Raw genomic sequence first — 27115 nt, forward strand, 5'->3', positions numbered from 1 at the left:
CCCGGTCGGGCATTCCACATAAATTGCAGTTCTTGGCTATCAACTCTTCCGAATCTACTAAAAACACGTCCAATTGCCTAGAAACGCTTCATATTCCTGAAAAGCTTACTAAAACAATCGAATACACTAAAGAAGAGATTGTTAGCAAGAAATAGCTCCGTAGAGCTCAAAACCATGTAAAATCATGCAATCAAACCGGGGAAAACCATTGTATAAAACACGTATATCAAATTCCCCCAAGCTAAACCTTTGCTTGTCCCTAAGCAAAGCAATGAATAAATAAATCAATACTTCACCCCAAAAGTAACTCAAATCAATAAATACGATTAAAGGTAAACTCGACAGTTATGCATCAAAGTCAACCAATCAAATCCATCTAACTACTCATCCTGTCTGACAATGGTCAAATAGAGCAAACCACAAGAGCATATAGAATTCAAGACTAGTGTTCACACACTCAACTCTCATTTATGTGGCGAGTAAAAGATATACTCGGTCGCTCTCCATCCAACTCCTTTAAATGTGAACAATGCCCTCCCAAGCTCACGCACTCGTGTGTTTTAAGAAAACAAGCACTCAACCTAGCAGTCGACTCGAAATATATCAAATCATTCTTTGCATTGGAAAACAACTAATTTCACATTCACACAACTCTATGCACAAAGGTCAGAAGGTCTTCAAAGCTTGTAATGTAAGGCTAGGGTAAAAGGTGGGAAATATTTGGGAAAATGTAAGAGTAAAGCTATGCTTAAGGGAGCCAAAATCCTAATAAATAAAACCAAGGTCAAAACAAATTAATGACCAAATCATCTCCAACACAACTCAGCTCTACCAAAAATTCACCAAACATCCCAATTATATTAAAAATTTCCAACACTTAAAATTTCACTCATATATACAAAATATAAAATTATAGAACTTGAGTAAACAAACAAACTTTGAACTCTCTTTTTTTTTTTTCTTGAGCAGCCTTCAATTAGAACACTTGAACATTGAAACAATTTTTTTCTTTTGCTCTTTCTTTTTCTTTTTTTTTATCTCACATTGGAATTTTTTTTTTCTTTGCACAATAAATTTTCAATTTTTTTTTCAATCCACAACAATAAGAACAAATAAAAAACTTCTCAAATCCACCCAAAATTGTGCAAATTACATGCACACTACAACTCCCTCACCTCACTCACTATTAGCTCCCCCAAGCCAAGCTTGGGACTAGTAACCAATGGGGCTTAAATAGGCTTGTAATGTGGCAAAATAAACAATAAAAGGGCACAAGCAACAACATGGGTAGCAAGAAGGGAACAAATGTATCTAATATCGTCTGAAGGCCACCTAGAGGAACAAATGCCTTCGTCCTCCTCAATGTGCATATTAATGAGTCATGCAAACATTACTCAAAGTTATAAACCAATACTCAACTTCATTGACATACCAGGAACTAACACACATTCCTAACCAAATCAACTAGTCAAGCACTATATTCACAAGTAGTTGGGCAAAATTGACTCATGGTAAGACATCCAAGCAATCAAACATCAAATCATGGCTAACCTATCCACAATACTCGTCATCATATACCAAGAATTAAAACAATTTTCATGAATGGGGCACAGGGAAGCATGATTTATTATTCATTGGATCGTATTTTTGTATTTTTTTTTTCTTTTTCAAAGCAATAAAATCTAACCTAGAAAGCAATAAAATCTAGACTATGAAAGAAATAAAACTAAACTGAATACGTCAAAAAACAAAAAGAGAGAGAAAAGAAAGATACCTTAATCCAAAAATCTCCCCCAAGCCAAAATCAGACAATGTCCTCATTGTCTTAAAGGGAAGCTAGTAGTCAAGGCGACTACTACTTATCATCATCACCACAACAATGTCACCAAAGCCTCGAGGATTTCAATGCATCTCTTTGGAACAAATTTGGGCAAGAATGAAACAAAGTGTTAGTGGGAAAAATATAAAAATTGAGTTATGCGTACTATTCTGATCATAACTTTTTTTGTATAAATTATAATGCAGTGATTCTAATTGTGTTGGAAAGTAGACTTGAAGAGCTTTCCAACGATAGGTCACACGCAAAAATCCGATAAGAAACGTAAAAGTTACGGCCTGTTGAACTTGAGCAGTTTTGCTGATCCGTACGCGCGCCCGATCGGGCGAGCTCTGCCCGAGCGAACCCGAGTACAATCCAGCTTTCTTCTCCTTTAAAATCGAAACCTTTCTAGATCAAAACCTACACATATAGAAACTCCCACAAGAATAAAATATCCTCTCCTTACCTCTCTAAAATAAAACAAACGAAAACACAAAAATTAGAAAAGACTAAAATAAAAATAATGAAATACGGGTTGCCTCCCGTAAAGCGCTAGTTTATCAAGGTCTTAAGCTTGACCATTCTCCTTCCATCAGAAGAACTTAACGCCTTGAGTAACTTATCATACGCTCCTGCAAACATTTCATTAAGCACTATATAGGGCTCAATTGCAAGCACAGTAATCCTTACATAGAAAAGATTAGGAGCACACAAAGAAAACTCAAGGTAAAAAGAAAAATCAAAAGAAAAAGATGAAGATACACCACAACCTTCTGCTTCCTCCGCTAAAAATTTAGAATTAATAGAACGAACATGGAGGTAGTCTTGTTCTGTATCATCACCCAATAACGACTCTATTATTTTACGCTCACGAATAAGTTCATTACCAAAGGAAAAAGAATTTTCAACCATTGGTTCTACAACCAATGACTTTTCAACCAATGGTTCTACAACTAATGATTCTTCTTCTATTGGAACCAATGATACCTCAACCACTGATTCTATAACCAATGACTCTTTAACCATCGGTTTTTCAACAAATGATTCTTCCTCCGACGTATTATACAAATTATGATAATATTCATCATGAATCCTCCAATAAATTTCATTTAGAACAAACTGTTTTTCAGAATAATCATATACGAATGGAAAGATTCTAAAATCATCCGGAGCTCGAACAAAATACTCACTATAAGGGCAATCAGGGTTTTCATGATAAAGATAATAACAAGAACAATGGCCAGATGCAAGACGTGACAATAAATCATCCATCTCCAAGGCATGTATATCATCAACTCATAAGATAAAAAGAAGTTAATAATAGCCAAAGCAACAAACCAAAAGCTTAGCAAAAAAAACGAATCACAAATAATTAGATGAAAACCGTTAGTCCCCGGCAACGGCGCCAAAATTTGATAGGCTTATCGCGTACCTAACAAAAATAACCTAACTATTCCTTCTAACTGTGTAGTAGGGCAAGTAAGGATCGAATCCCAAGAGACTATGGTTCATTCAATTAATCAGACTCAATTAATCACTAAGCACGTGACCAATCAATAATGGATGATAATAATCAACTAATTTATTAAATAACACAATTAACTAGAGGAAATATTAATCAATAAACTAAAGCATCCAAGATCAAGCATCACCACGATTATGATTGATAAACTAATAAATCTACCCCCAATATATAAATCAATTGACAAGAAGAAAAGCAATCCCTAATAATAATACCAAAGGTCTCTTCCGAGTTATCAATGGCTTCCCAAATTAACTATCAAGCCTACTTCCGTGGAATCAAGCGAATAAGGGACATTAAACACCATGCCTAGATTCCTAATTATTCAATCATCTACTTCCGTGATGATCTTCAAACCCTTAGTTGAAATAACCTAATCCCGTTAATACCCAACTTCCGTTGCAATAAGAACAAAGGGATGATAACAATACTAATTATCCCTAATCTAGTATTGGCATAAACACAATCAATTAAGCATGTCAATTGGGATTATTATTGGGGAATTTAAAGATCTACTTTATACATCAATCATAATCGGGCTTAGCAAGATCCCGGATTAAGGAAACTACTCACAAATCATAATTAAATCAAAAACAAGATCTAATAGAGAACACATAATTAAAGAACTATAAAATAAATAAAAGAGATGGAAAGTAAGAAATACCAAATACTTCAATTGATGATCTTGAATTCTTGAGGAACAATTAATAAAACTAGGATTAAAGATTGAAATTGCTTAAGAAAATAAAACTAGGGTTCTTGAGAGTTTTCTAGGGCTTAAGGAGAAAACTAATGAAAAACTAACTGTCTAAAAGTTAATTACAAAAGGGTATTTATACCCCCAAAAGATAATATTTCGGAAAAATAAGAAAATACGCGTTCTTGAGCTTTGCCCGGTCTGACCGGGCGGACCTCGCCCGATCGGGCGGAGGAAGGCTGCGTAAAATACGACAGTTTTCCTTCTTTGCCCGGTCTGACCGGGCGAACCTCGCCCGGTCGGGCGCGCGTAACACGTTTCCAAAATTGCATCTCATAACTTGATTTCTTCATCGCCCGGTCTGACCGGGCGAAGCCTGCCCGATCGGGCGCGCGTTGCACCGTTCAGAATTGGGCTTCTTCCTGTGAACTCCTCATTGCCCGGTCTGCCCGGGCAAGCCATGCCCGGTCGGGCATTCCACATAAATTGCAGTTCTTGGCTATCAACTCTTCCGAATCTACTAAAAACACGTCCAATTGCCTAGAAACGCTTCATATTCCTGAAAAGCTTACTAAAACAATCGAATACACTAAAGAAGAGATTGTTAGCAAGAAATAGCTCCGTAGAGCTCAAAACCATGTAAAATCATGCAATCAAACCGGGGAAAACCATTGTATAAAACACGTATATCATATATCTCTCTCCCTTGTTTTTGTACGCTTATTTTGATGAGTTGGAGATATACTCTTGGTAGGGAGTGACTTGGTTGGGATTCTTACTTGCTCGCCTGCCGGTCTTTCATTGTTTTCCCTGTACCTTCATGCTGCTGATTCTACTGAGTTACATGACTGTTTTCTTTGGTTGACTTTGCCCCTGTTCACTAATACTGTTGATGAGTTTTTGATATGGTTTTGATGATGATGCTGCTTTGGGGACGCTTCTCTCGGTTTGATGGATACCGCTGAGTCCGCCCCCCGTTTTCCCTGTCGATAATGATGATTACTGGTATTCGCCAACATGGCGATTCACCAGTGCAGGTATGTATTTATGGCTTGATGATTTTTGAGGTAATGTTGATTTTGGTGAAGATCTAGAAATTTTGTCAAGGGTAGATTAGTTTATAGCGAAAAAAAAAAAAAATAAAAAAAAAAAATAAAAATAAAAAATATATTTGACTTGCGTTCTTGAATGTCTTTATTCCTAAGGATTAAGAGTTTCCGCGTTCTTGGATTGCCATTGGTTGACTCTAAGATATGTCTATGCTAAGGTAGTTGCTAGAACTCGTAAGGCCCACCGAACCCAAATTCACTTGTTTGTGGTAAGATGGCGTTGCCCTCTTTGGGGGATTTGAAGCCCTAAAGGTAGTTTTTGTAACCCATGTCAGATTTATTGTTCAAGCCTCCACCACTTATTGTATGAGCGGCATAGGATCCTTACCAAGGCATGCTTCGATCGAGAACTTGTTGTCTAGCTACCCGAGATCGCGACCGAACTATATCTAAGGACGATAAAAGCATTTTCTTCGGTGACTATTTTGCTTTTCTAGGTTTATCTTTCCTTTTGTTGCTTCTTGATAAATTATATTTTTTTTTCTTTTTGCGTTTGCCCCTTGCTAGCCATGATTGAGCCTGCACCTCTTTGTTCATAAACACATTCAAACCCCATGACCTTTTGTTTCACTTTTCGCCCAATGACTTGTGAAGTTTGAGACATGATAGTTTGTAATGATTTAAAATCGGAAAGTTGCAAGGTGATGGTTTGGAATTTGAAATAACAAGCAAGGACAATGGAAGTTCCCAAAAAAAAAAAAAAAAAAAAAAAAAAAAAAAAAAAAAAAAAAAAAATTGTATATAGTTTGAGCATTGAGGGCACTGCTCATTTCAAGCTTGGGGGAGAGGTTCTACGCATTTTGTATATACTTTTGTGAGTTTGTGCTGAATAAGCTTGGGGGAAGATGTATTTTGTTTGGAAATTGGTGATATTCTACTTTGTTATGAGAATTGGCGACATCTTCTGCTTCACAATTAGGATTTACCACCAAATTTTCATATATACTTATTTTATTTTATTTATTTATTTATTTATTTCTTTCCTCACCCTTACCTCCTAGCCTGCATTACAACCCTAAGTCCTTTTAACTTGGATTGGTTGAGTCACTAGTCGGTGGAGGGAGCTAGATTTCAAGCATATGGAGAGAGCATGACTTGGTAAGATGTCGGGTCACCCTTGTTTCATTTGTTCCGGCTCCTTCGTGGAGTCATGAGATACTACCTTGAAGGGTGGATTTGAATCCAGATGAGGGAACGCGGTAAGAATGTATGGAATGCGGGTGGAGTGGAGCATATTAGAGTTCTCTATGCTTAGAATAACTTATCTTTCAATCAACCATTGGCATCCAAAAATGTGTTTACTCTTAGTACCTAGAAAGATTGTCATCCATCTATGCTTGTTTGTAGTTGATTTTCTTCTTTATTTGCTCCTTTGTTTTGGTTTTTCTTGAGCATGTCGCCAAGAGTTGTGGGTTAAACTCTTTGGAAACCCCCACGAGAGCATACTCGTCCTCATTGGCGACTTTGAGGTTTAAATGGCTTGTTGTTTATGTTAAAAACAACCGTGATTCCTACGAAAGTGAGTTAGTGTAAATTCCTTCCCCCCCTCTTTTTATTTTATTTTATTTTATTTTATTTTTATTTATATTGCTTGTGTTTGGATAATCGTTTCTCAATCTTCTTTGCCTTTAGCTTTGCTCGAGGACGAGCAAAGGTCTAGCTTGGGGGAATTTGATGAGTGACATTTATGTCGCTCTTAGGATAGTCTTTTCTAGTAGTTTTAGTAATAATTCAGTTCATTTTAGTATGTTTTTGCTATGATCCTCCTATTTCGAGTATTCTACCTTTGTGGCGCGTAATGTGTATTCATGTGGTTTAGGTAGTCTATACTCCCCTCCCCTTTCGTTGTATCACGCCTTGCCTTCCTGTTCCATGATTGCAGGCGTATGCTGTTGATTCAGAGATGGAAGGGATAAGGGCAAAATAGGAAGAAATCCAAACCAGACGAATGGCGCGGGCGCGCAACCAAAGGAGCGGGCGCGCATCTATAGAGCGCGGGCGCGCTGATGAGCGGGATCAACCATTAAATACCCTCTTTGGAGCGGGCGCGCATTTCTAGGAGCGGCCGCGCCATCATTTAACGCGCGGGCGCGCCACTGTTGGGCGCGGGCGCGCCTCTCTGCTGCTGATTCAAATCCCGATTTCAGCCCAAGTTAAAAGAAAAAAAAGCAAAAACGGCTAAGGAGGGGGAGGAAAAGATAAAAAAAAACTAGCATAGAAACCCAAGGAGAGAGCTCAAAAATATCAATTTCTAGGTCTTTGTTTTAGAAAAATTTTGTATTGAACAATCATATAGCTTTTAGTGTAATTCTCATTGTCTATCAACATTAGTTTTACTTTTAGTTTTTGAAGAAGTAATTTTGCAACATTGATGTATGGTCAAGCTTGGAGATTGAAGATTGAATGATGTGTGGCTCTTTATTTGGATTTCAATGAAGGTTTTGGTATATTTCTCTATTGTCTCTTGCTTTTATGATTAAAGCTTCTACTCTTGTTAATTTAGTTGATAAAAACTTTGTCTTTCTTACCATTTCATTGGTTATAATGTTGCTTAGCATGATTGTAGTTGTAGTTATGACTAGTGAGTAGTTTCTTGTTGCTAGGGGTTTGGTGAAGATATACTTTGAGTTTGATGTATGTTAGGCTAGGTTAATTTGGAATATTTGTGATTAAATCTTCCTTGTGCTTATACTTATTAGTCACTCCATGTTTATGGCCATATGCATGTTGTGGTTGAATGACGTGAACTAAATCGTGACGATAGTGCGATTTAGGAATAGTCATTAGGTGATTGATTATTGCATGACCTTAGCTTGTATGCCTTACGACGATAGTGTGAGCGTATGTTAGCTAGGAAGGCTCTTAATCCCGATAGGTGATTAGAGAGTATTCTTGATATTGCCTTGTATGAGTCGCTTGGGTTACATGTAAACCTATTTTCCGATGCCTAACTTCGTTGAAATCAAAGCATGTTTGATCCTTCCCCCTAGTACCTATTTTAATTGTTGTTCTATCCCCTTTAGTCATTACTTTACCCACCACACTTCTTGATCGAATTAGATTAACATTAGGAGATAAATAGCGGTGCTTAATCGTTTCCCTGTGTTCGACCCTTAACTTGCCTCTATACTCTTTTAGTTGCATGTTTAGGACTACAAATATCATTTGATAGAGGTGTCTTAGTGACGACCTAAAATACCGCCTGTCAACTGTTACACCATCTTCACAAAGGTGAAGGATCGACTGACTATTAAGAATCCAAATCCTATGAAGAGTATTGTTTTGTCGCGGAATAAGAATAAATTATGCCACTTCCATGAGGAATTGGGCCATGACACCAATGACTGCTATAGCCTCAAGCGGATGTTGGACCGTCTAGCTGAAAAGGGCTTGCTGAAGTCCTATGTATTGAAGTCTAAAGAGGCATCTAAGACGAATCCAGGACAGTCATCTAAGACTGCCCAGCGTACTAGTAGCTCGGACATCGACAAGGATCCAGTCTACGCTATAGCAGGCGAATTTGCTTGTGATGGCTCGACCATTCGGGGCACCAAGGATCATCTGAAGAAGATGATCCATTTTGTTGATGATGGACAGGCGTCTAGCAGTGGATTATTCCCAAACTTCCTCATCACTGAGAAGGACCGGGGCAAAGTCCGCCGACTGCATGACAACCCAGTCGTCATTAAATGTAAGGTCGCCAACCAACTGGTTGGCCGAATCCTTATAGACACGGGTAGCTCCTCTAATCTCATCTGCTACAAGTGTTTGTCCAAGCTTAACTACAACCCAGACAATCTGCGTGACGTCTCCCATCCACTAGTTTGCTTTGGTGGAGGGGTCGTGCAACCAGTCGGAAAAATTGATCTACCCATCCGGTTGGGGAAAAAAGGAAAAGGGCAGCGCATGGTCATTCGGTTCCTGGTGGTTAAAGAGCTGACCACCTACAACATTATTCTTGGCCGACCCACTATGAACGAGTGCAAGGCTGTCATCATCCCAACTCTCATGCTTCTCAAGTATAAAAATGATGATGGCTCTGTTGGCTCCCTCAACGGGGATCAGAAGACGGAAAAGGAGTGTTGTCTCTTAGATGTCAAACCAACGGTTGTTGCAACCGGTCAACCAAAGGACCCAATAAACCTTGACGATATCAAGGACCTTGATTCACGTACCCCCTCGAGCAGCCGCAAAGATGATAAAAATTGATCAGCTGGTGGAGGTGAAGAAAGTGAAGAAATAGCAAACACTGACCAGGGAATGGTCAGATGATCTCCGTCCCCAGCCGGCTGGTGAGCACATTAATATTCCTCTAGATGACAGCCGTCCAGTGCGAACTGTTAAGGTTGGGAAGATTTCCTTTGAAAGGTTGGGAGTAGACTTGCACCTTCTGCTGACAGACAAAGACATCTTTTTCTTTGAAGTGGAAAAGATTCTAGGTATCAGCACGGATCTTGCTGTCAACAACTCGCCGTGGATCCAAAAAAGAAGCCCATCCGGCAAAAGAAGAGAAATCACGGCGAGGAGAGAAGTAAGGCGGCAGCTGCCGAGGTTAAAAAGATGTTAGACGCCGAGTTCAATCGGCCATGTAACTTCCTTGATTGGGTTACGAATGTGGTGCTTGTAAGGAAGCCAAATGGTACTTGGCGCATGTGTGTAGATTACACTAACTTGAATAAGGCATGTCTAAAGGGCAGTTACCCACTTCCAAAGATTGACGGTTTAATCGACTCTACAGCCGGGCATGCCTTGATAAGTTTTATGGATGCATACTCCAGCTTCCATCAAATACCCTTGTGGAAAAAGGATCAAGAGAAGATGGCCTTCGTCACCGATCAAGGGTTATTTTGTTATACGGTGATGTCGTTTGGCTTGAAGAATGCACTGGCTACTTTCTAATGAATGATTAATACAGTCTTCATTAATCAGATTGGGAGGAATGTAGAGGCGTGTATTGATGACATAATAGTCAAATCCAAGCTATAGACGGATCACCTTGCTGACCTCCGAGAAACCTTCGCCACACTCAGGCGGCATAAGGTCATGTTAAATCCCTAAAAATGTGTTTTTGGTGTTGAGTCTTGGAAGTTTCTCGGATTCGTGATTGATTAAAGGGGGATAGAGGCTAACCCCAAGAAGATACAGGCGGTGATTTACATGAAGTCACCTCGCTCTGTCAAGGAAGCTCAGAAGAATACCGGTTGCCTGGCTACGCTTGGGAGATTTCTCAGCAGGTTAGGTGACAAATGCCTTTACTTTTTCCAAGCAATCAGGAAGAAGACTAGATTTGAATGGGGAAATGATGCAGAGGCGGCCTTTTAGAAATTGAAAGAACACTTACACTCCTTGCTAAGGCTTGTTAGCCCTCTGCCAAAAGAAACTCTATATATGTACCTAGCCGTCTTAGATCATGCCCTCAGTGTCGTTCTCCTTGCTGAGAGAGACGGTATTCAGCTCTCGGTCTATTTAATTAGTCACATTCTCAGATTTGCTGAACTCTGGTACCCTATGGTTGAAAATTTTGGTCTTGGTCTTTACATGGCTGTTAAGAAGTTAAAACCATACTTCTTGGCACATCCGGTAGTGATCTATACAGATAAACCCCTCAAGTTGCCAATGACAACCCTAGAGTCATCCGACAGAATGCTCAAATGTGCTATTGAAATGCAAAGTCTTGAAATCACCTATGAACTAAGAAAAGTAGTGAAGGGTCAGGCGTTTGCCGACTTCATTATCGAAATGACAAGGCTGGTAGCTCCGGATAACCCTGATCAGGTTTGGAAGTTGCATATAGACGGGAGCTCTACTATGAACGGTTGTGGTGTAGGCATAATCTTTCAATATCTGGAAGGAGATAAATATGAATACGCACTACGGTTCAAGTCCCACGCTTCAAACAATGAGGCGAAATATGAAGCCCTGCTAGCCGACATCTGTATGTGCAAGGCGTCATGGGAACCTAAGATTGACACTTGCTCTGATTCTCAGTTGGTCGTTAGCCAATACCATGGTGAGTATGAAGCCATCCATCCGGCTATGATCAAATATTTGAAGGCGTCAAAGCTTAGGCTGGGTCACTTGAAGAATTTCATCTGAGACAAGTGCCTAGGTCTGAAAACAACCAGGCATATGCATTTTTAAAACTGGCATCCTCCACCTCCTATGATACGCCTCGGTCAGTCTTTTAGAAGTCATGGAAAAAGGAGTATATCTGATGAGGATCCCTTTGAAGTACTTGATCGAAGCTCTACTTGGATTGATAGTATCCGAGCATATTTGACAGACGGCACGCTCCCTGATTCACCAGGAGGCGGCCGTACTCTAGAAGCGGGCTGCAAACTTTGAGATGAGGCAAGGAGAGCTCTTCAAAGAAGGTTTTTTTAAGCCTCTATTGATGTGTGATACCCTAGAAAAAGGGGAAAGAAGTTCTCTAAGAATTGCATGCGAGATACTGTGCCTCGCATGTAGGCGGCAGATTCTTGGTTGTGAGAGCCATGCGGCACTATTTCTGGCCCACTCTTGAGTCAGAAGCCATGGAGTTTGTAAAGAAATTCCACAAGTGTCAAAGATTTGGTAAGCTAATCCATTGGCCGGCTACTGACCGAACGACAATCCACAGCCCAGTCCGTTTGCTAAATGGGGCATGGACATTCTAGGTCCTTATACGCCTGCTCTAGGCGGAAAGAGCTACATTTTGGTGGATGTAGATATTTTTATAGAGGGGTAAAAGCAGTGGTAATCTTGTAATTTTCCCTGGAATGTGAAAAGTTAAACTTTCACAGTATATATATGTATATAAATAATTGTTTTTAAATAAAATTATTATTATTATTACTATTTTTTGTGGCTGAGTGACACGTGTTACGGATGCCACACGGCGCACCATGTCACATCTGTGAAGGGCAAATGTTTTGGGTAATTTTACCCATGCCACGTGGGCCAACCAGATCGTGACACGTGTATACCCCAATTAGTCCGAATTGGGCCAATCCCCATTTGACACGCGTCACTCCCAGAACCTGGGAGAAAAGGAGGCCTTCAAGGGTCCAAATCTCGAGAAAGCCATAATTCGGCGTAGCCCAACAGAATTAGGTCAGAATGACCTAATTAGGAGCACATTTCCCGATTACCCTTTAAATAAGGAGATTTCCTCCATTTTAGAGGCACCTACAATTTAATACAGCATACCCTACATTATCTTACATCAGAGAAACACCTGATCTCGGAATTCGTGTAAATTTTGAGGTCTCCCTCTTCTTCCTAGATGGAAGATTTTCAGTTGGAAAGTTTTTCATTCTGGTCTTTCGGTGGCTACTGTCCTGGATGTTTGTGGCCTTTTAGTTGATCCCTTTTGGTATTTTTGCTACCGGGAACAGGAGATAGTGGACCATTTATTTAGAGATTGCGACTTTGTTGTCTCTTTATGGGTCCAAAGTGCTTTTTGTTTTAATCGTCAGGGTGTTCTTCGCCTTCCATTTCTCAATGGTTTTCCTCAATGGTCTCTCTACTGAGGGATTCTAAGGATTGGGAGAACCCGGTTCGGTTCTTCGCTCTGTTATGCGCTATCTGTCTTTCTCGTAATAATATTCGGTTTTGACATTAGGTTGTCTCTTCCGATGATGTTTTACTTCTTGCTTCTCAGTGGACTGACCGAGCTCGATAAGCTCAGGAGTTTCATGGTCGCATGTGCTATGGGAATCTTCAGCCTCAACCGCATGGTTCTGGTTTTGTTGCCACTCTTTATAAGGATTTGTCTTCTGGGTTTGACATTTGTCTGGTTTGTGATGGGGCTTGGTCTTCCTCAGACAATACGGCAAGGGCCGGTTGGATTTTGCGCGATTGTGATTCGTCTGCTGTGCGTGGGGGAGGTGCTCAAGCGTCTTTCTCTACTTCTACTTTCCATTCTTAATTACAGGCTTGTTAGTGGGGGTTACATCATGCCTTTTCAAGGGGTTTCTTGTAGGATCCTTATTTTCTCAAACTGTGAGCCTCTTTGTCATATGTTGCCCACAAACAACGTGACGACATTTTCCTCTGCTAGTTAATTCGGGATATTCGGGCTCTTCTGGCTGTAGTTGAGTCTTGCAAGATTTAAAAAGTTCCGAAACAATGGGTGTCTCCAGCGGATTGGTTGGTTGGCAAGGCTCGTGATCGAGAGTTTCTTTTTTTGTCTTTTTAGATTGTGGTCTGCTTTTATTATCTTTCTTTGTTCTCATTGTAATAAAAAAATAGGGTTTTTCTATACAGTGCCCCTGAGGTATTGACTTTTCCAAGCTGTGCCCACCCATTTTCAAAATTCCACCCTGTACCCCTAAGGTCTCTTTAGTGACTACGATGTAAACCTACCCTAATCCCTCCATTAACTTAAGTTAACTTTCCGTTAACTTCAAAATAAAGAAATTAAAAAAAAAACAAAAAAAAAACCAAACACCTCTCTCTCCTCCATCACAACCACCCACCACTACACCTTCAACTACACCATTACCCCACCTCTCTCTGCTCCCTCACAACCACCCACCACTACACCTCCAACCGCAGTCCCCATTTCCGGCCACTCTCTCCCCCTTCGCCCTGACCGCCCTTTTCCGGCCACTCCTTCCTCTCTCTTTCAACCGTTCCGGCCAGCCCTCCCCCCAGCCACGCATCATCCTACAAAAATATAAATTCCAAATCAAAGTCGAGAATTTTAAATCAAATAATCCATCTAGTACAAATCAAAACTCGGAATTCCTAATCTCATGGTATAATCGATTGAATTTGGACGAGGGTTTTCGATGGTTTTGGGTGAAATTCGTCCCAAAAATCGAGATGATTTCATGAAATTCGAGCTTAAGAAAACCGATTCCAGCATCGCCAATGCACTTCGCCGCGCTATGATCGCCGAGAAAGTTCCCACTGTCGCCGTCGATCTTGTCAAAATCGAAGTGAATTCCTTCGTTCTTAGCGACGAGTTCATTGCTCACCGACTCGGCCTCATAGGTGGTGGGTCGAGGAGAGAGGAGCACAGCTCGGTGGTGCGGCTGGGGGTGCGGCGGTGGTGCGGTTGGAGGTGTAGTGTAGTGGTGGGTGGTTGTGACGGAGGAGATAGAGGTGTTTGGTTTTTTTTTTTGTTTATTTTATTTTCTTTCATTTGAAGTTATCGGAGGGATTAGGTTAAGGTTACATCGTAGACACTAAAGAGATAGGAATACAGTGTGAAATTTTGAAAATGGGTGGACGCGGTTTGGAAAAGTCAATACCTTATGCCACTGTATAGAAAAACCCAAAAAAACAAATAAATAAAATTAAATAAATAAATAAATAAATAAAAAATCTCAAAACAAGTTTAACCTTTAGTGAATACTAAAGAGTTATTCTAAAAAATCTGAAAGAGTTTAATAGAAAAGTTGAACCAAGTATGTCAGTAGTCCAGTCCTATAGCTCGCTTTTCCACCTCTTGCACGTGATACTCTGTCACACCCAGTACCACCCTACCATTACTCTCTTCCCTCCTTTCAACATTCATTAGCTCTCTTTTCATCCCTTTTGTCATTTCATTTCCATTTTACAATGTTTTTTCCTCTCTAATCTTGTTCACAATTATGTTGTCCAAATCATTCTTCTTAGTTTTCTTCTCTATTTTTCCACTATCTTTCGTTGATTGCTCGCATCTTCCAGCAGATGCTCAAGCACTCTTAGACTTCAAAAGGGAAGCTGATTTGCATAATCAGCTCGAGTTTAACACCACTTTTTCGCATTGCAAATGGCAAGTTGTTCAATGTTATAAAGACAGAGTTGTTCGACTCGTGATTGAAGGGTATAATCTTGGCGGCATATTTTCATCTGACTCACTAACTCGATTAGACCAACTCCGAGTTCTCAGTCTACAGAACAACTCGCTTGTTGGACTAATTCCAAATCTTTCGAGTCTCACTAATCTTAAGGCCTTATTTCTTCACCACAATCGTTTTTCTGGGTCTTTTCCGCCGTCTATTGTGACGCTCCATCGGATTAGGACCATTGATTTGTCGTATAACAATCTCACCGGTGAGTTACCCACTTGGTTAGCTCGGTTAGACCGATTGTACTACCTCCGCCTCGTGTTTAACCGGTTTTCGGGACCGATTCCGGCACTAAATCAGTCTACATTGTCAGTTTTCAATGTTTCAAGCAATAATCTCAAGGGTCCGATTCCGGTGACACATGAGTTATCTAAATTCAGTCCGTCTAGTTATGATCATAACCCGGGTTTGTGCGGGAAGATTCTGCACAAGCAATGCAGTAGAATTCATTTTTTCGGCCCTGCTGCGGCTGACCCTGCATCATCTGCGTCGCCAATGGAGGCGGCAGGAGGACTCGGGACGCAGAGCTCGCAACTTCGAGGGGTGGACTTATCCAAACCGAGTCGAAATAGTCATACTAGTAAGGCTCTAATATGGGGGTTTATTGTAGGAGTAACGGTACTTATAGGATCAGTCACATGTTTTGCTCTAGCAGTAAGAAAGCAGAGGAAGGACCGTCGTATTGAGAGAACGACAATGGCATCAGACTATTCGGCGAATGCGGATGCAGCCGCGGTGATGAGGACAGAGGAGGAGATGGAGGAGAAAGTGAAGAGCGCGCAACAAGAAGGCATGATCAAGGTAGCAGCAGCAGCAGCGGCGGCAGTGGCGACAGTAGGGAAGAGTGGGAGTTTGGTGTTTTGTGCGGGTGAAACTGAGTTATATTCTTTAGAACAATTGATGAGAGGATCAGCTGAGTTGTTAGGAAGAGGGACTATTGGTACTACATATAAAGCAGTACTTGATAATCGTTTGATTGTTTGTGTAAAGAGATTGGATTCGAGTCGAATTGGGGGTGCAGGTAAAGAGGTGTTCCAGCAACACATGGAATCAGTAGGCGCGCTTAGACACCCTAATTTGGTGCCCTTAAGGTGTTATTTTGAAGCAAAAGAAGAGAGGTTGTTAGTGTATGATTATCAGCCTAATGGGAGCTTGTTTTCTCTCATACATGGTTAGTTTTCTCACTTTCATTTTTTGTGTCATATTATCGTTATAATGATCATCGGTCTCTATAAGTTTTTTCTGTTTCGACTGTTTCTATGAGACGATCACCGACCAAACACGAAGAATTATAAAGACTGGAGTAAGAATAGCATATCATTGTTTTGCATTTCAACCTTAATTTAGTAGAAATGTAGAATTGTTTATGTTATTATGTTGGTGCTAATAGTATTACGAATATTCGCTAATATAACGACGAAATCACACTTGTCCAACGGTCAGATATATGGTACTACGTAACACTTTAAATTATTAGTAGAGGTGCTATCCTATTTAGTCACGAGAATTCAAGGCATAAGTGGTCATTTATTTATAAGCATCTTGTTGTGGTATTAACTACATTTTTTTTTAATATGAGAAAACCCATGACTATTAAATAGCCTCTTGACACGGGACATTCGTGCCTAGAAACACAGTGAATTAACTCTATGTAATTGGCATGACACTTGTTAATCCGTGGATCAATGGCTAGAAAGCTTAAACTAATGAAGAAGATTTTTTTATTTGCCTAAAATTATGTTGCAGATTATGTTATACTTCGAATGATTTTACAGTTTGAACCATGGAGTATATTATTACTTTACTTTTTAGATGCAGAAGTATTTCATTACCTATATATTGTGCCTGTTGATGTTAATGATTTTGGCTTTTATGTGTTAGCCTTGTTAAGAACAGATAATACTATTGTTTAATTAAGTGTTAGATATGAGATATCGGAAAATATATGTGTGATATCTCATATCTTACCATAAGCCTATCACATTATTGACATGACAATATGAAGAGAAATAATTTATTCTTTGCCTCTGTACCATAATAAAGTTTACTTAATGTGTTGTTGGGGTTATGAAATATAACATATTAAAAAAGCCTAAATTAATTAAATATGTATCATGGCATAGGTTTGATTGTTTAAGGATGCAAATAGGTATAACATTGAACCAACAGGAAGCAGAGATGATGGAGTGCGAAAATTGGCTGTTCTTTATATTTTTCGCAGATTGGTGTGGTTTTTTGAATCAAGATTACTGTCTAGTGTACATAAGTACGTTCTTTGACTGCTCTTGGAAATCAGTATCTGTCTCACCTATTCAATAAAAGAAATCAAATTTGAAAAAATCATTTTGAAACAATGGGGCAATGGGCGGTATCGTTTTGGTTACACCTCACATTCTGACCAAACATTGGTGTTATTAGTATTGATATGAGACAGTAAAACTACTGATTTTACAGCCAGCAGTGTCTTACTGAATTCCATTGCATAATATTCTGGCTAATGTTTATCTTTTTCTTGTTTGGAACCATCCCAACATACAATTGTTTTTAGTGTTTAGCAATATCACTTATTGTTTGATCTGCATCTTTATCTCGAGCTCTTTATTTTTAAGCTGCTACATAGTACATTAATACTGCTGCGTATCTTAATCTTATCATTAAATTTATTACAACTTATAATTACAATGAATGTTATTGAAGCATTGTAACATTGTAATGACTATACTCTAATGACATGATATTGATTTAGTTATAATCTTGGTACTGAAGTAGGGCAAGCACAAATACTTAGTGTCAGAGTATGCAGATTTGATCTTTTATTTTTAATTTCTCGAGTGGTATGTATGGATTGTCTGATATAAATTGGCTCTTTTTACTTAGGTCTGCATTTAGCTGATAAGTCTTTTATTATTGATATTAAATTTCTCTCCCATTCTAACCTGCAGGTTCCAAGTCAGCAAGGGCAAAGCCTCTACATTGGACTTCATGCTTGAAGATAGCGGAGGACATAGCACAAGGACTTTCTTATATTCATCAAGCTTGGAGATTAGTTCATGGCAACCTTAAATCCTCTAATGTCCTCCTTGGTTCTGACTTTGAGGCATGTATCACTGACTATTGCTTGAGTGTGTTAGCCGAGTCATCATTAGCAGAGGATGATCCTAGCTTGTGGGCGTATAAAGCACCAGAATTCCGTAAGTCTGATTCTGAAGCAACATCTAAATCAGATGTATATGCTTTCGGAGTGTTGCTACTTGAGCTCTTGACAGGAAAACCACCATCTGAGCATCCATATCTTACTCCAAATGACATAGTACACTGGGTAAGATCTGCAAGGGATGTTGCAGATGGCGGTAGTGATGAGAATAGGCTCGTGATGCTTCTTGAAGTGGCCATAGCTTGTAGTGTCGCCTCCCCAGAGCAGAGGCCTAACATGTGGCAAGTTTTGAAAATGTTGCAAGAAATCAAAGAGGCCGCATTGATGGAAGAAGATGACTTGCACACCGGTGAATTGATGCCCTAGGCTACTTATATTGATCTACATATAGTATTACTTTCAAGTACTGAAATTATGGAAGCCGTTTTCCTATTTATAGTTTCTCCACAAAATTTGGATGACAAAAATGTGAAATAGAGAGGAACACCAAAAAGTGTCATTGGGATTGCCATCAATATCGACTACGACAGAACAATTATAGCTCTAAGCCTCTGAGCATTTTGATTCAGCAAAGCTACTCACTGAAACAAAGAAGCGTCGTGAAGCCAAAGCTTTACCCTTACACTTTTGAAGTAATGGTGTGGGAAGTTGGAAGTAGAAAGCTAATATCCGAATAAAATTGCTGGAGCTCAATTTGAAATAAAGTGGTTATTTGGTTAGGAAGCATCACTAGTATGCTTTGTTTCCATTGAAATGCCATACTTTGGTTGAACACGGAATTTTATTTTTATTGGAATAGTTATTTTTGGAGACACTAGGTTAGCAATGTTTTTTTCCACTTTGATTTAGGAAGAACTTAATGTATATATGTTAATTAAATGACCATTAAAAATAATGGAAATTTCACCAAATGCCCCTGAGTTATTTTTTTATTCACCAAATACCCATCAAAACTTTCAAATTCACTAAATACTAATGAGTTTAAGAAAAATGTCATCAAATGCCCTTAATGACTAACGGCGGTTAACACCGTTAGTCATTAATGACTAATATGGGCAACCTCTAATTAGTTGTAATTTTAGTTAATTAATTATTAAAAAAACCATTAAGAATAAAAAAATAAAAAAAATAAAAAAAAAATTTAAAAAAAAAAAACCCCACTACCCCTAATGGCCGACCACCAGCCACCACCCCTCCCCCTGCGCCGGTGGTCCATTTTCGCCAGCGAAGGCAGCCCCCCCACCCTCCGACACGCCCTCCCCCACCCCAGCCCCTTCTCCCTGCGTTCCCCCCCCCCCTTAAACCCCTCCCCCACCTCGAAAAACCCCATCTCCCTTTAGGGCCGGCGCCCTAACCCCCTCCCCGGCGCTGGCGAACCACTTTCGCCCCACCCCCTTTACCCCCTAAACCACCACCCAAAAAAATCGAAAACCCCCAAAATCGAAAACCTAGATTTCGATTTGGGGTTTTTCGATTTGGGGGGTTTTCGGTTTTTAGGGTGGTGGTTTAGGGGGGGAAAGGGGGTGGGGCGAAAGTGGTTCGCCGACGCCGGGGAGGGGGTTTGGGCGCCGGCCGTGAATGGAGGGGGGGGGGTTTCGAGGTGGGGGAGGGGTTTAAGGGGAGGGGAAACGCAGGGAGAAAGGGGTTGGGGTAGGGAGGGGGTGTCGGAGGGTGGGGGGGTTGCCCTTGCCGGCGAAAATGGACCACCGACGCAGGGGGAGAGGTGGGTTCTGGGGGTGGTGGCTGGTGGTCGGCCGTCGGGGGTGGTGGGGTTTTTTTTTTAAAAAAAATTATTTTTTAAATTTAAATTATTTTTTTTAATTTTTTAATTTTTAATGTTTTTTTAATAATTAATTAACTAAAATTACAACAACCAATTAGAGGCTGCCACGTGGCATATTAGTCATTAGAGGCTGCCGCCGTTAGTCATTAGGGTATTTGGTGACATTTTTCTTATACTCAGGAGTATTTGGTGAATTTAAAAGTTTTGATGCGTATTTGGTGAATAAAAAAATAACTTAGGGGCATTTGGTGAAATTGCAGTAAAAATAATGTTCTTGGAAGTCTTGTGTTTTAGATGTGCGTTACAATTATAACTTGGCTGGGTAGTGAACCATGTACTCTGTTTATGTAATTTTTTGTTAAGTGGGATTGAATAACAAAATCTAGGCTACGGATCAACTAAATAAAGTTGAGGATAAAAATTAAGCGAAAATAAAGAAATGACATGAGGAATTGGTGACGCAAAAAACCCAATGAAGTTAAAAACCGCGGGTAGAATGAGGATCTACTAAACTTTCACAATGAAAATATGTTTAGAATCGGATCGAATTACAATGTATGCGTAGAGTGTTTTTGTAGCTAGTGATGTGTGTCCTTCGTTTGATGATGCCTTCACTTTATATAGAGGGTGCCTAGGGTTAATCCCTAGCCGTTGCAAGGTGATAAGCTTCCCTTAATTTTTGAAGTTAGCTTCTCAACTTCCTTATTTTAATTTAGTCCAATAACGGCGGTATGTAGCTGGGCATGGACTTATTCTTCCACATATATCTCTTCCTGCAAAATAGCAAAGTAGTTGGAGCACATTTCGCCCGTCGAGATTGGCTTCTCTTCGTCAAGTCCTAGTCTTCGTCGAAGCTTGATTTCGTCGTTGACTTTGGCCGACTTTTATTGACTCTAACTTACAGAATTTTACACATTACAATTTACCACTAAATGCTAAATATGGACAGCTATGTACATTTTTGGCAATCACAAAATAAAAATATAAAAAAAAAATGAAGAGAAAAATTGCAAACTCAAAAAAGAAGTTTCTTAGGGGCACATTTGTCTTTGCACTTTGACGCATTATCTGGAGAAGTTATTTCAACTTCCCACTCTCTCTAACTGTCACTTTTTCCTCCTTTATTATTGCTACACGTTTCCCGCTTCCCAAAATTACCACACTCTTCTCTTTCTTTCTTTCTCTCTCTTCTTCTCTTGTGCAGAACAACTCCGGTGATTTTAAGGCGGTGCGCGGCGATGATCTTGAGCTTCTCGTAGCTTCATTTGACAGGTAATTACTTTAATTATCTACTTTATTAGTTAATTTGGGCAAATGTTAAGCAAAACGCCCAAAATTAGATCTAGGTTTTCTGTTCGTGTTGTTGAAAAAAGAGGGACAATTGTTTCACAGAAGAAAACGATGACCAAGGAAGAGTCGTTGATGGCTCCTAATAAGATGGTTGGCTTCGTTGCAATGGCGGGGTTTCCCGAATCTACCTTTGCTCAAATCTAGGGTCCGGGGAAGAAGGCGGAGGATTGCCCCAAGGGCTACGTCGTGTTCTTTAGGTATCCATTCTTGGAGACAGGGGTTAAATTCACTTTTACACCTTTGATTCACTTTTTCTTTGAGGTGTTGGGATTGAGTCCTAGGCAGCTAATGTCATGTGGTTTGAAAATTTTGTCTGTTTTGGAGAGAGTTACTGGGGATTGGGACAATCCTTTTACTTTGGAAGATTTGGCATGCGCAGTATTGCGTACGATATAAAGGCAAAGGAGGATGGGTTTGTTCGTTTACATAAGAGGGGGATCGATTAGTTTTAAATACTGAAGTCAACGATAGGGGTTGGAAGAAGTGGTTCGTTTATGTCAAGAGGACATCTCTTGGTGTAGAAGGAGACTGATTGACAAAGGGGTGTCTACGGAGGGTAAGCACCTTTTCCTAATATTTATTTTTTAAGGCTAGAGTTGGCTAAATTGTTTGATCTTTGTTTCAATTGCATAGGCTTGAATTTGGAGTTTCTTGAATCGACGGAGGCATCGTTGCAAAACATGAAGCGGATTCTTGAGATAATGCCTTCGGAGAGGACATTTGTGAGGGTAAGGTAGACAATTGGCAGATCGTCGGGTTAGAGACAGAGGACAACGACGAACACACCGCCAAGGATCGAAGATTGTGAAGAAACAATGTCGACTCATAAGTTTTACGTTTGCATGCGTCGATCTTTTTATTGTTGTAGCTGTGTATTATGCTTAGTCGTTTTCTTAATATATTTGTCTCTTCTTGTAGAGTCAGCTGCGCAGGGTCTTCATCAGGGACGAAGCATTTCTCAAGCTGGCAAGACCTTCGGATGAGAAGAAAACGAGGCCTCCATGTTGAGGCTTCGTCTCTGATGTCGTCGGTCGACAGGACAAAGCAACTGCAATCTTTATCTCCACAGAAGACAAGTGATATGCCCGAGACGATAATACTGCCGTCATCCCCTCCGTCGAAGCAATAGAAGGTTGACAATGTCGTGGTGGTTCTTGTTGTGGAGATGCGCTTCCCTGCCGATTTTCTCCACCTTGGAAGGATGAATCGTCCACCCATGTTTCCTCAGCTTAACCAGCTGCTATTTCCTGGTTCTCGTGAACATCTGGCTGGGATGTCCACTTTGGACATTGCGTCGGAGGCTGCTTCTGTTCATCTTTACGTGAGCTTTTTCTCCCCCTTTGTCGAATCAATGTATGATCTGTGTATGATATTTGTTGTTGTTGGGCAGTGTCTGCAAATTTCTCTGGTCTTGAGAGACATAGTGATAGGGATGGATAAGTAGATGAAAAGGTTGGATGACTTTTCTAAGAACCCAGAGCCTAAGACAAAGACTACGGCAAGGCAGTTTGTCGTTTTGAAGAAATAGTTAGATGAGAGTCATGAGACGAAGCTAAAGGTGGATGATGCGTGCCATTTATGACAATCTTAGGCTAGGTTTTCTTCTTAATTTTTATGATTTCTTTTAGTCTTTTATGTCGTGTTTTTAGGGAATAATGCTTGATTTGCGTGTTAGTTTAGAGAAATGCGTGCTTTTAATGGTTTTCTTATTATTTTATTCATTTCTCGGCTAATTCTCTCGCTTCTCCGTTTCTTTGACTTGTTTTGTAGGTGTGCCGAGTTTCCCAAGATTTAATTATCAAGGAGGAAGCTCGAGCGCATTCAAGGAGGTTAATGGAGCTAAGTTCGGGAATACAAGCACAAGGACCTTAAAAAACAATGCTTTGGCTTGGAATGTTTAAGTGCATGGAAGATAAAGGAGCTGCCTTTCTCACAAGCATCGCCTCGAGTGCACCAATGATACAGATGCTCGGGAGCGCAGAGATCGATCGAGCAAGTCAAGGAAGCAAGGCCACGAGCACCAAGCAAGGGTGCGCGCGCGCAGAACCAGCTGTGTGCGTGTGCAGCCTGGGTGGTGCATGCAAACAGATCTTCTGTGGCCTGCTGTGCGTGCACAAAGAGAGTGGTGCGTGTGTACGGTTTGCCCTGTTTCCCCTAGCTCGTTTTATTATAAATTAGCCTTGTAATTTCTATTTTAGGAGATGATTTTTAGATTAGTTTTGGGGACTTTCTCTCTCATATCTTGGGTTAGATTGAGAGCTTCTCTCTCTCTAGTTTTACGAATAGTTTAGAAGTAGTTTTAGAGAGAGAAAGTGAGGGATTTCAATGGTGGTTTTTAGAGATTGAAGATTCAATGGTGACAATTGTATTGAAGATCTTCTTAATCAATCAATGAGAATTTCTCACTCTATCTCATCTTATTGCTTTGTTCAATTTCATGTTTGTTTGGTTTAATTTTGATGTTTGATTCTTAATAGTGTAATTGTTCTTGATATTTTGTTGATTCTTGATTTCATTAGTTGATTGTTGATAGATGATGATTCTTAAATAGTTGTTTGGCTAGGAAATGGGTGAAACTTGTAGGATTGATAGATTTTTATTAATTTGGAAATTGTGTTGATTGATTATTGGGATTAAAGTGATTAATGAAGGTTTACATGTGTGTAATTCGATTAGGCCTTGAGAATTATGTTAGATTGCATTGTAATTGCTAATGACACGACCAATTGATTTAGGAATTGCAATTATTGATTGGTTGGGATTGTGATTCTCTAAATTGTTATTCATAGTGAACCTTAGATTAACGATTAGTAGATAGCTCTTTAATTCCAATTGATAGCTCTTATCATTAGTCTTCACAACCGGTGATTGACATTCTCTTCTCAAGTTGTTGCAATTGTCATGATTACTTGTTGATCCCCATTCCTAGTGTTTCGTTAGTTTGACTGTTTGTTTTGTCAATTGTTAGTGTAACCTCTTACCTTCGATTTAGAGCTAGCTTAAGCGCCCTCGTTAGTGAATCATTTAGAGACACTACGTGAAAAAATGAATTTGGCACCGGTTCAAACCGGTGCCAAAACTTGAAATTGGCACCGGTTAACCAGTGCCAAAAATGGGTTAAAAAATTATGGGATTATTTTTGGCACCGGTTAACCGGTGCCAAAAGTGCCAAAAATTTATTATTATTTTTTTAGAACATCAAATATCAAAAAATTGAACATCAAACATCAAAAATCAAAAAATTAAAAATCGACTAAAATTATTTAGAACATCAAAATATAGATCGAATATCAATCAATATAATAAAAAATTTACAATATATAATCAAAAAAAATTTACAATATAGATTAATACAGTAGTTCAATTACAACATATAAAAAAAATTACAATATAAATAAAAAAAATAAACTCAATATTCTTGCATCTTGATTCTTTCATTTACAATCTAACTCAAGATACCTGCACCAATTAAAGCAAAAAAAAAAATTAATATAATTAAGCTTCGAAAAAAAATTAAGATTCAAACCTAGAAAAAAAATTAAAATCGCAAAAAAATTAAATCGAAAAATACCCAGAAATAAAAAAAACGCAGAAACGGAAATAAATTGAAATCGAAAAAAAATTGAAATTGAAAAAACCCAGATAAAAAATAAAAATTAAAAAAAAACCCAGAAATCGAAAAAAAAAAATCAAAATCGAAAACAAAATATATTAAAATCGAATAAACAAAAACAAAAATCGAAAATAATTCAAAATCAAACATAAGAAAAAATATAATCCAGAAATCGTAAAATAAAAAATCAAAATCGAAAACAAAATATATTAAAATCGAATAAACAAAAATCGAAAAAAAATCAAAATTGAAATCGGAAAAAAAATAACCCAGAAATCGAAAAACGAAAAATCAAAATCGAAAACAAAATATATTAAAATCGAATAACAAGAAACAAAAATAAAAAAAAAATCAAAATTGAATTCGGAAATAAAATTACCCAGAAATCGAAAACAAAAAAATCGAAATTGCTATTGAAATAAAAACCCAGAAATCGAAAAAAAATCAAAATCGAAAAAAATAAATCTATTAAAATCGAGTTAAAAAAACCAGAAATCGAAAAAAAAAAAATCAAAATCGCAAAAAAAAAAACCTAAAGTGAAATTGGAAAAAAAACCCAGAAATTGAGGGAGAAGGAGACGTGTTCGTGGTGTTGCATGTGCTCGTGGTGGTCTCCGTAGTGGTGTTCGTGGTGGTCTTTGTGGTGGGCTTGAAGGAGAAGGAGAAGGAGACGTGGTAGTCTTGAGGGAGAAGGAGGAGATGAGAAAGACTGGTGAGCAAGAAGGAAAGAGGAGGAGAGGAGAAGAGGAGAGAGAAAGAGAAGGAAATAGGAGAAGATAGAAGCGGCTATTGAGAATGAGAAATAGGGTTGGGGGTTTTATATGGGCGATTTTTTTTTTTTTTGTAATAATAAAGGCACCGGTTCACTTTAAACCGGTGGGCTTTGTGTTTTTGCCACCGGTTTGAAGTGAACCGGTGCCATTATAACTAGTTCATTTACCCGCCCATTTTTTATCTTATTTTTGCCACCGGTTTAGACTGAACCGGTGGTAATTAGGGGGTGCCTTTTTACTTTTTTCTACTAGTGAGAGTAAGGTGGAGTTGCAGGGGAAAAAGGGAGAAGAGCATGCCAAGTTATTGCAATACAAAGATGAGCAATTAAAGGAACATGCTTGGCAATTGGAAGATAAGGTCGAAATTATTCGGAACAAGGATGAGGCCCTGTTATAGATGCGGGAAGAGATATCGGCGGCTAAGAGGGAGTTAAAGAATGCTTTGGATGAGGTTGGTGAATTAGACATAAAGCTTGGGGCTAAGCTGATGAAGGAATACCTTAAAGGGAAGTTTACGGAATGGTAACCTCAAGAGGCATTCAATCGTTTTCTGGACAATGGTGGGGACAGTTGCCGAGCTCGGAGAAGATGCTGCAATAGCTTCGATCTTATGTATGCTGAACATCTTTTGCTTTTGTTTTAAGGCTTTGCATTGTTTTTCTGCTTCCGTGTTTTGTTCCACTTGGAGGCAAGTGGTTCTTTAGAAAATCTTTGTGACTTCATCGTTTATCTTTTGCTATGAATCAAATCGTTTGCTTTTGCATACTTGTGCTTCATGCTTAGTGTTACTGTGGTCAATATGCAAAAAAAACGACCAAGTTAAAAGTGTAATAAGGTGACTAAGTTAAAAATATAGCAAAACGGTTAAGTTAAATATAGCACAACGATTAAGTTAAAATTATAAGGAAGCTTAAAAAATGGCAGACTTAATTTTTGAAATGCTCTTAGGCAAAGACAAAATTTGAACGAAGATTTTTCCAATCTGTTCATTCCAGTTATACAATGTATTTGTCGAAGACTTTGTGCTTTTGCGGTTTTAGGCCTTTCATTGTTCGCCAACAACCCTTGCGTCCCAGCGTCGACGCTGAACACTGAAGATTAAGTTCATAGTTCAGGTATTGGGAGTTTGGCGTCGAAAGCTAAGGTCAGATTTGCCATGGGCTTAATTTCGCTTCAATGTTTTTGTTTAAACGGTGGCTTTCCTCACTCTTTTAAGGATATTAGTGTAGCCGACATCTGTTGTTCTTTGTCATCGTTTATTTGTATGTCATGACCAAAGATTCGTTCGTCGCTTTGTGTTTCGTCGATCAGTGTTCTGCAAGACTAACATGGTTAAAGCACCGTTGGCTGTTGGCACGGCCAACGGCCCTCAGATGATTAAGGTAGTACTCGTTATTAAATATAAATAATTAAATAAAAGAGATCAAATTGTGAAGACGGGGGTATTACCTTTTCGTCGAAATTTGTTTTTTGG

The 27115-nt window shown here is 39.2% G+C and overlaps 1 protein-coding gene and 1 long non-coding RNA gene across 2 annotated transcripts; one reads left to right on the plus strand and one right to left on the minus strand.

Moving 5' to 3' along the window:
* The first annotated feature begins 12981 nt into the window (after positions 1 to 12981).
* LOC110696313 (probable inactive receptor kinase At5g67200) lies at positions 12982 to 19528 on the plus strand. The gene is made up of 2 exons (XM_021873607.1): positions 12982 to 16139; positions 17911 to 19528. Exons 1-2 carry the CDS (start codon positions 14729 to 14731, stop codon positions 18486 to 18488), a joined length of 1989 nt encoding a protein of 662 aa, XP_021729299.1. The 5' UTR covers positions 12982 to 14728; the 3' UTR covers positions 18489 to 19528.
* Positions 19529 to 24589: 5061 nt separating this feature from the next.
* On the minus strand, positions 24590 to 26146 carry LOC110696331. The gene is made up of 2 exons (XR_002506269.1): positions 25449 to 26146; positions 24590 to 24714 (listed from the first exon to the last, which is right to left on the minus strand). It is a non-coding gene; the product is annotated as an uncharacterized LOC110696331 (long non-coding RNA).
* Between the last annotated feature and the right edge of the window lie 969 nt (positions 26147 to 27115).

The sequence above is a fragment of the Chenopodium quinoa genome, unplaced genomic scaffold (assembly GCF_001683475.1).
Source record: "Chenopodium quinoa cultivar QQ74 unplaced genomic scaffold, ASM168347v1, whole genome shotgun sequence".
In the NCBI taxonomy this organism is placed as follows: Eukaryota; Viridiplantae; Streptophyta; class Magnoliopsida; order Caryophyllales; family Amaranthaceae; genus Chenopodium; species Chenopodium quinoa.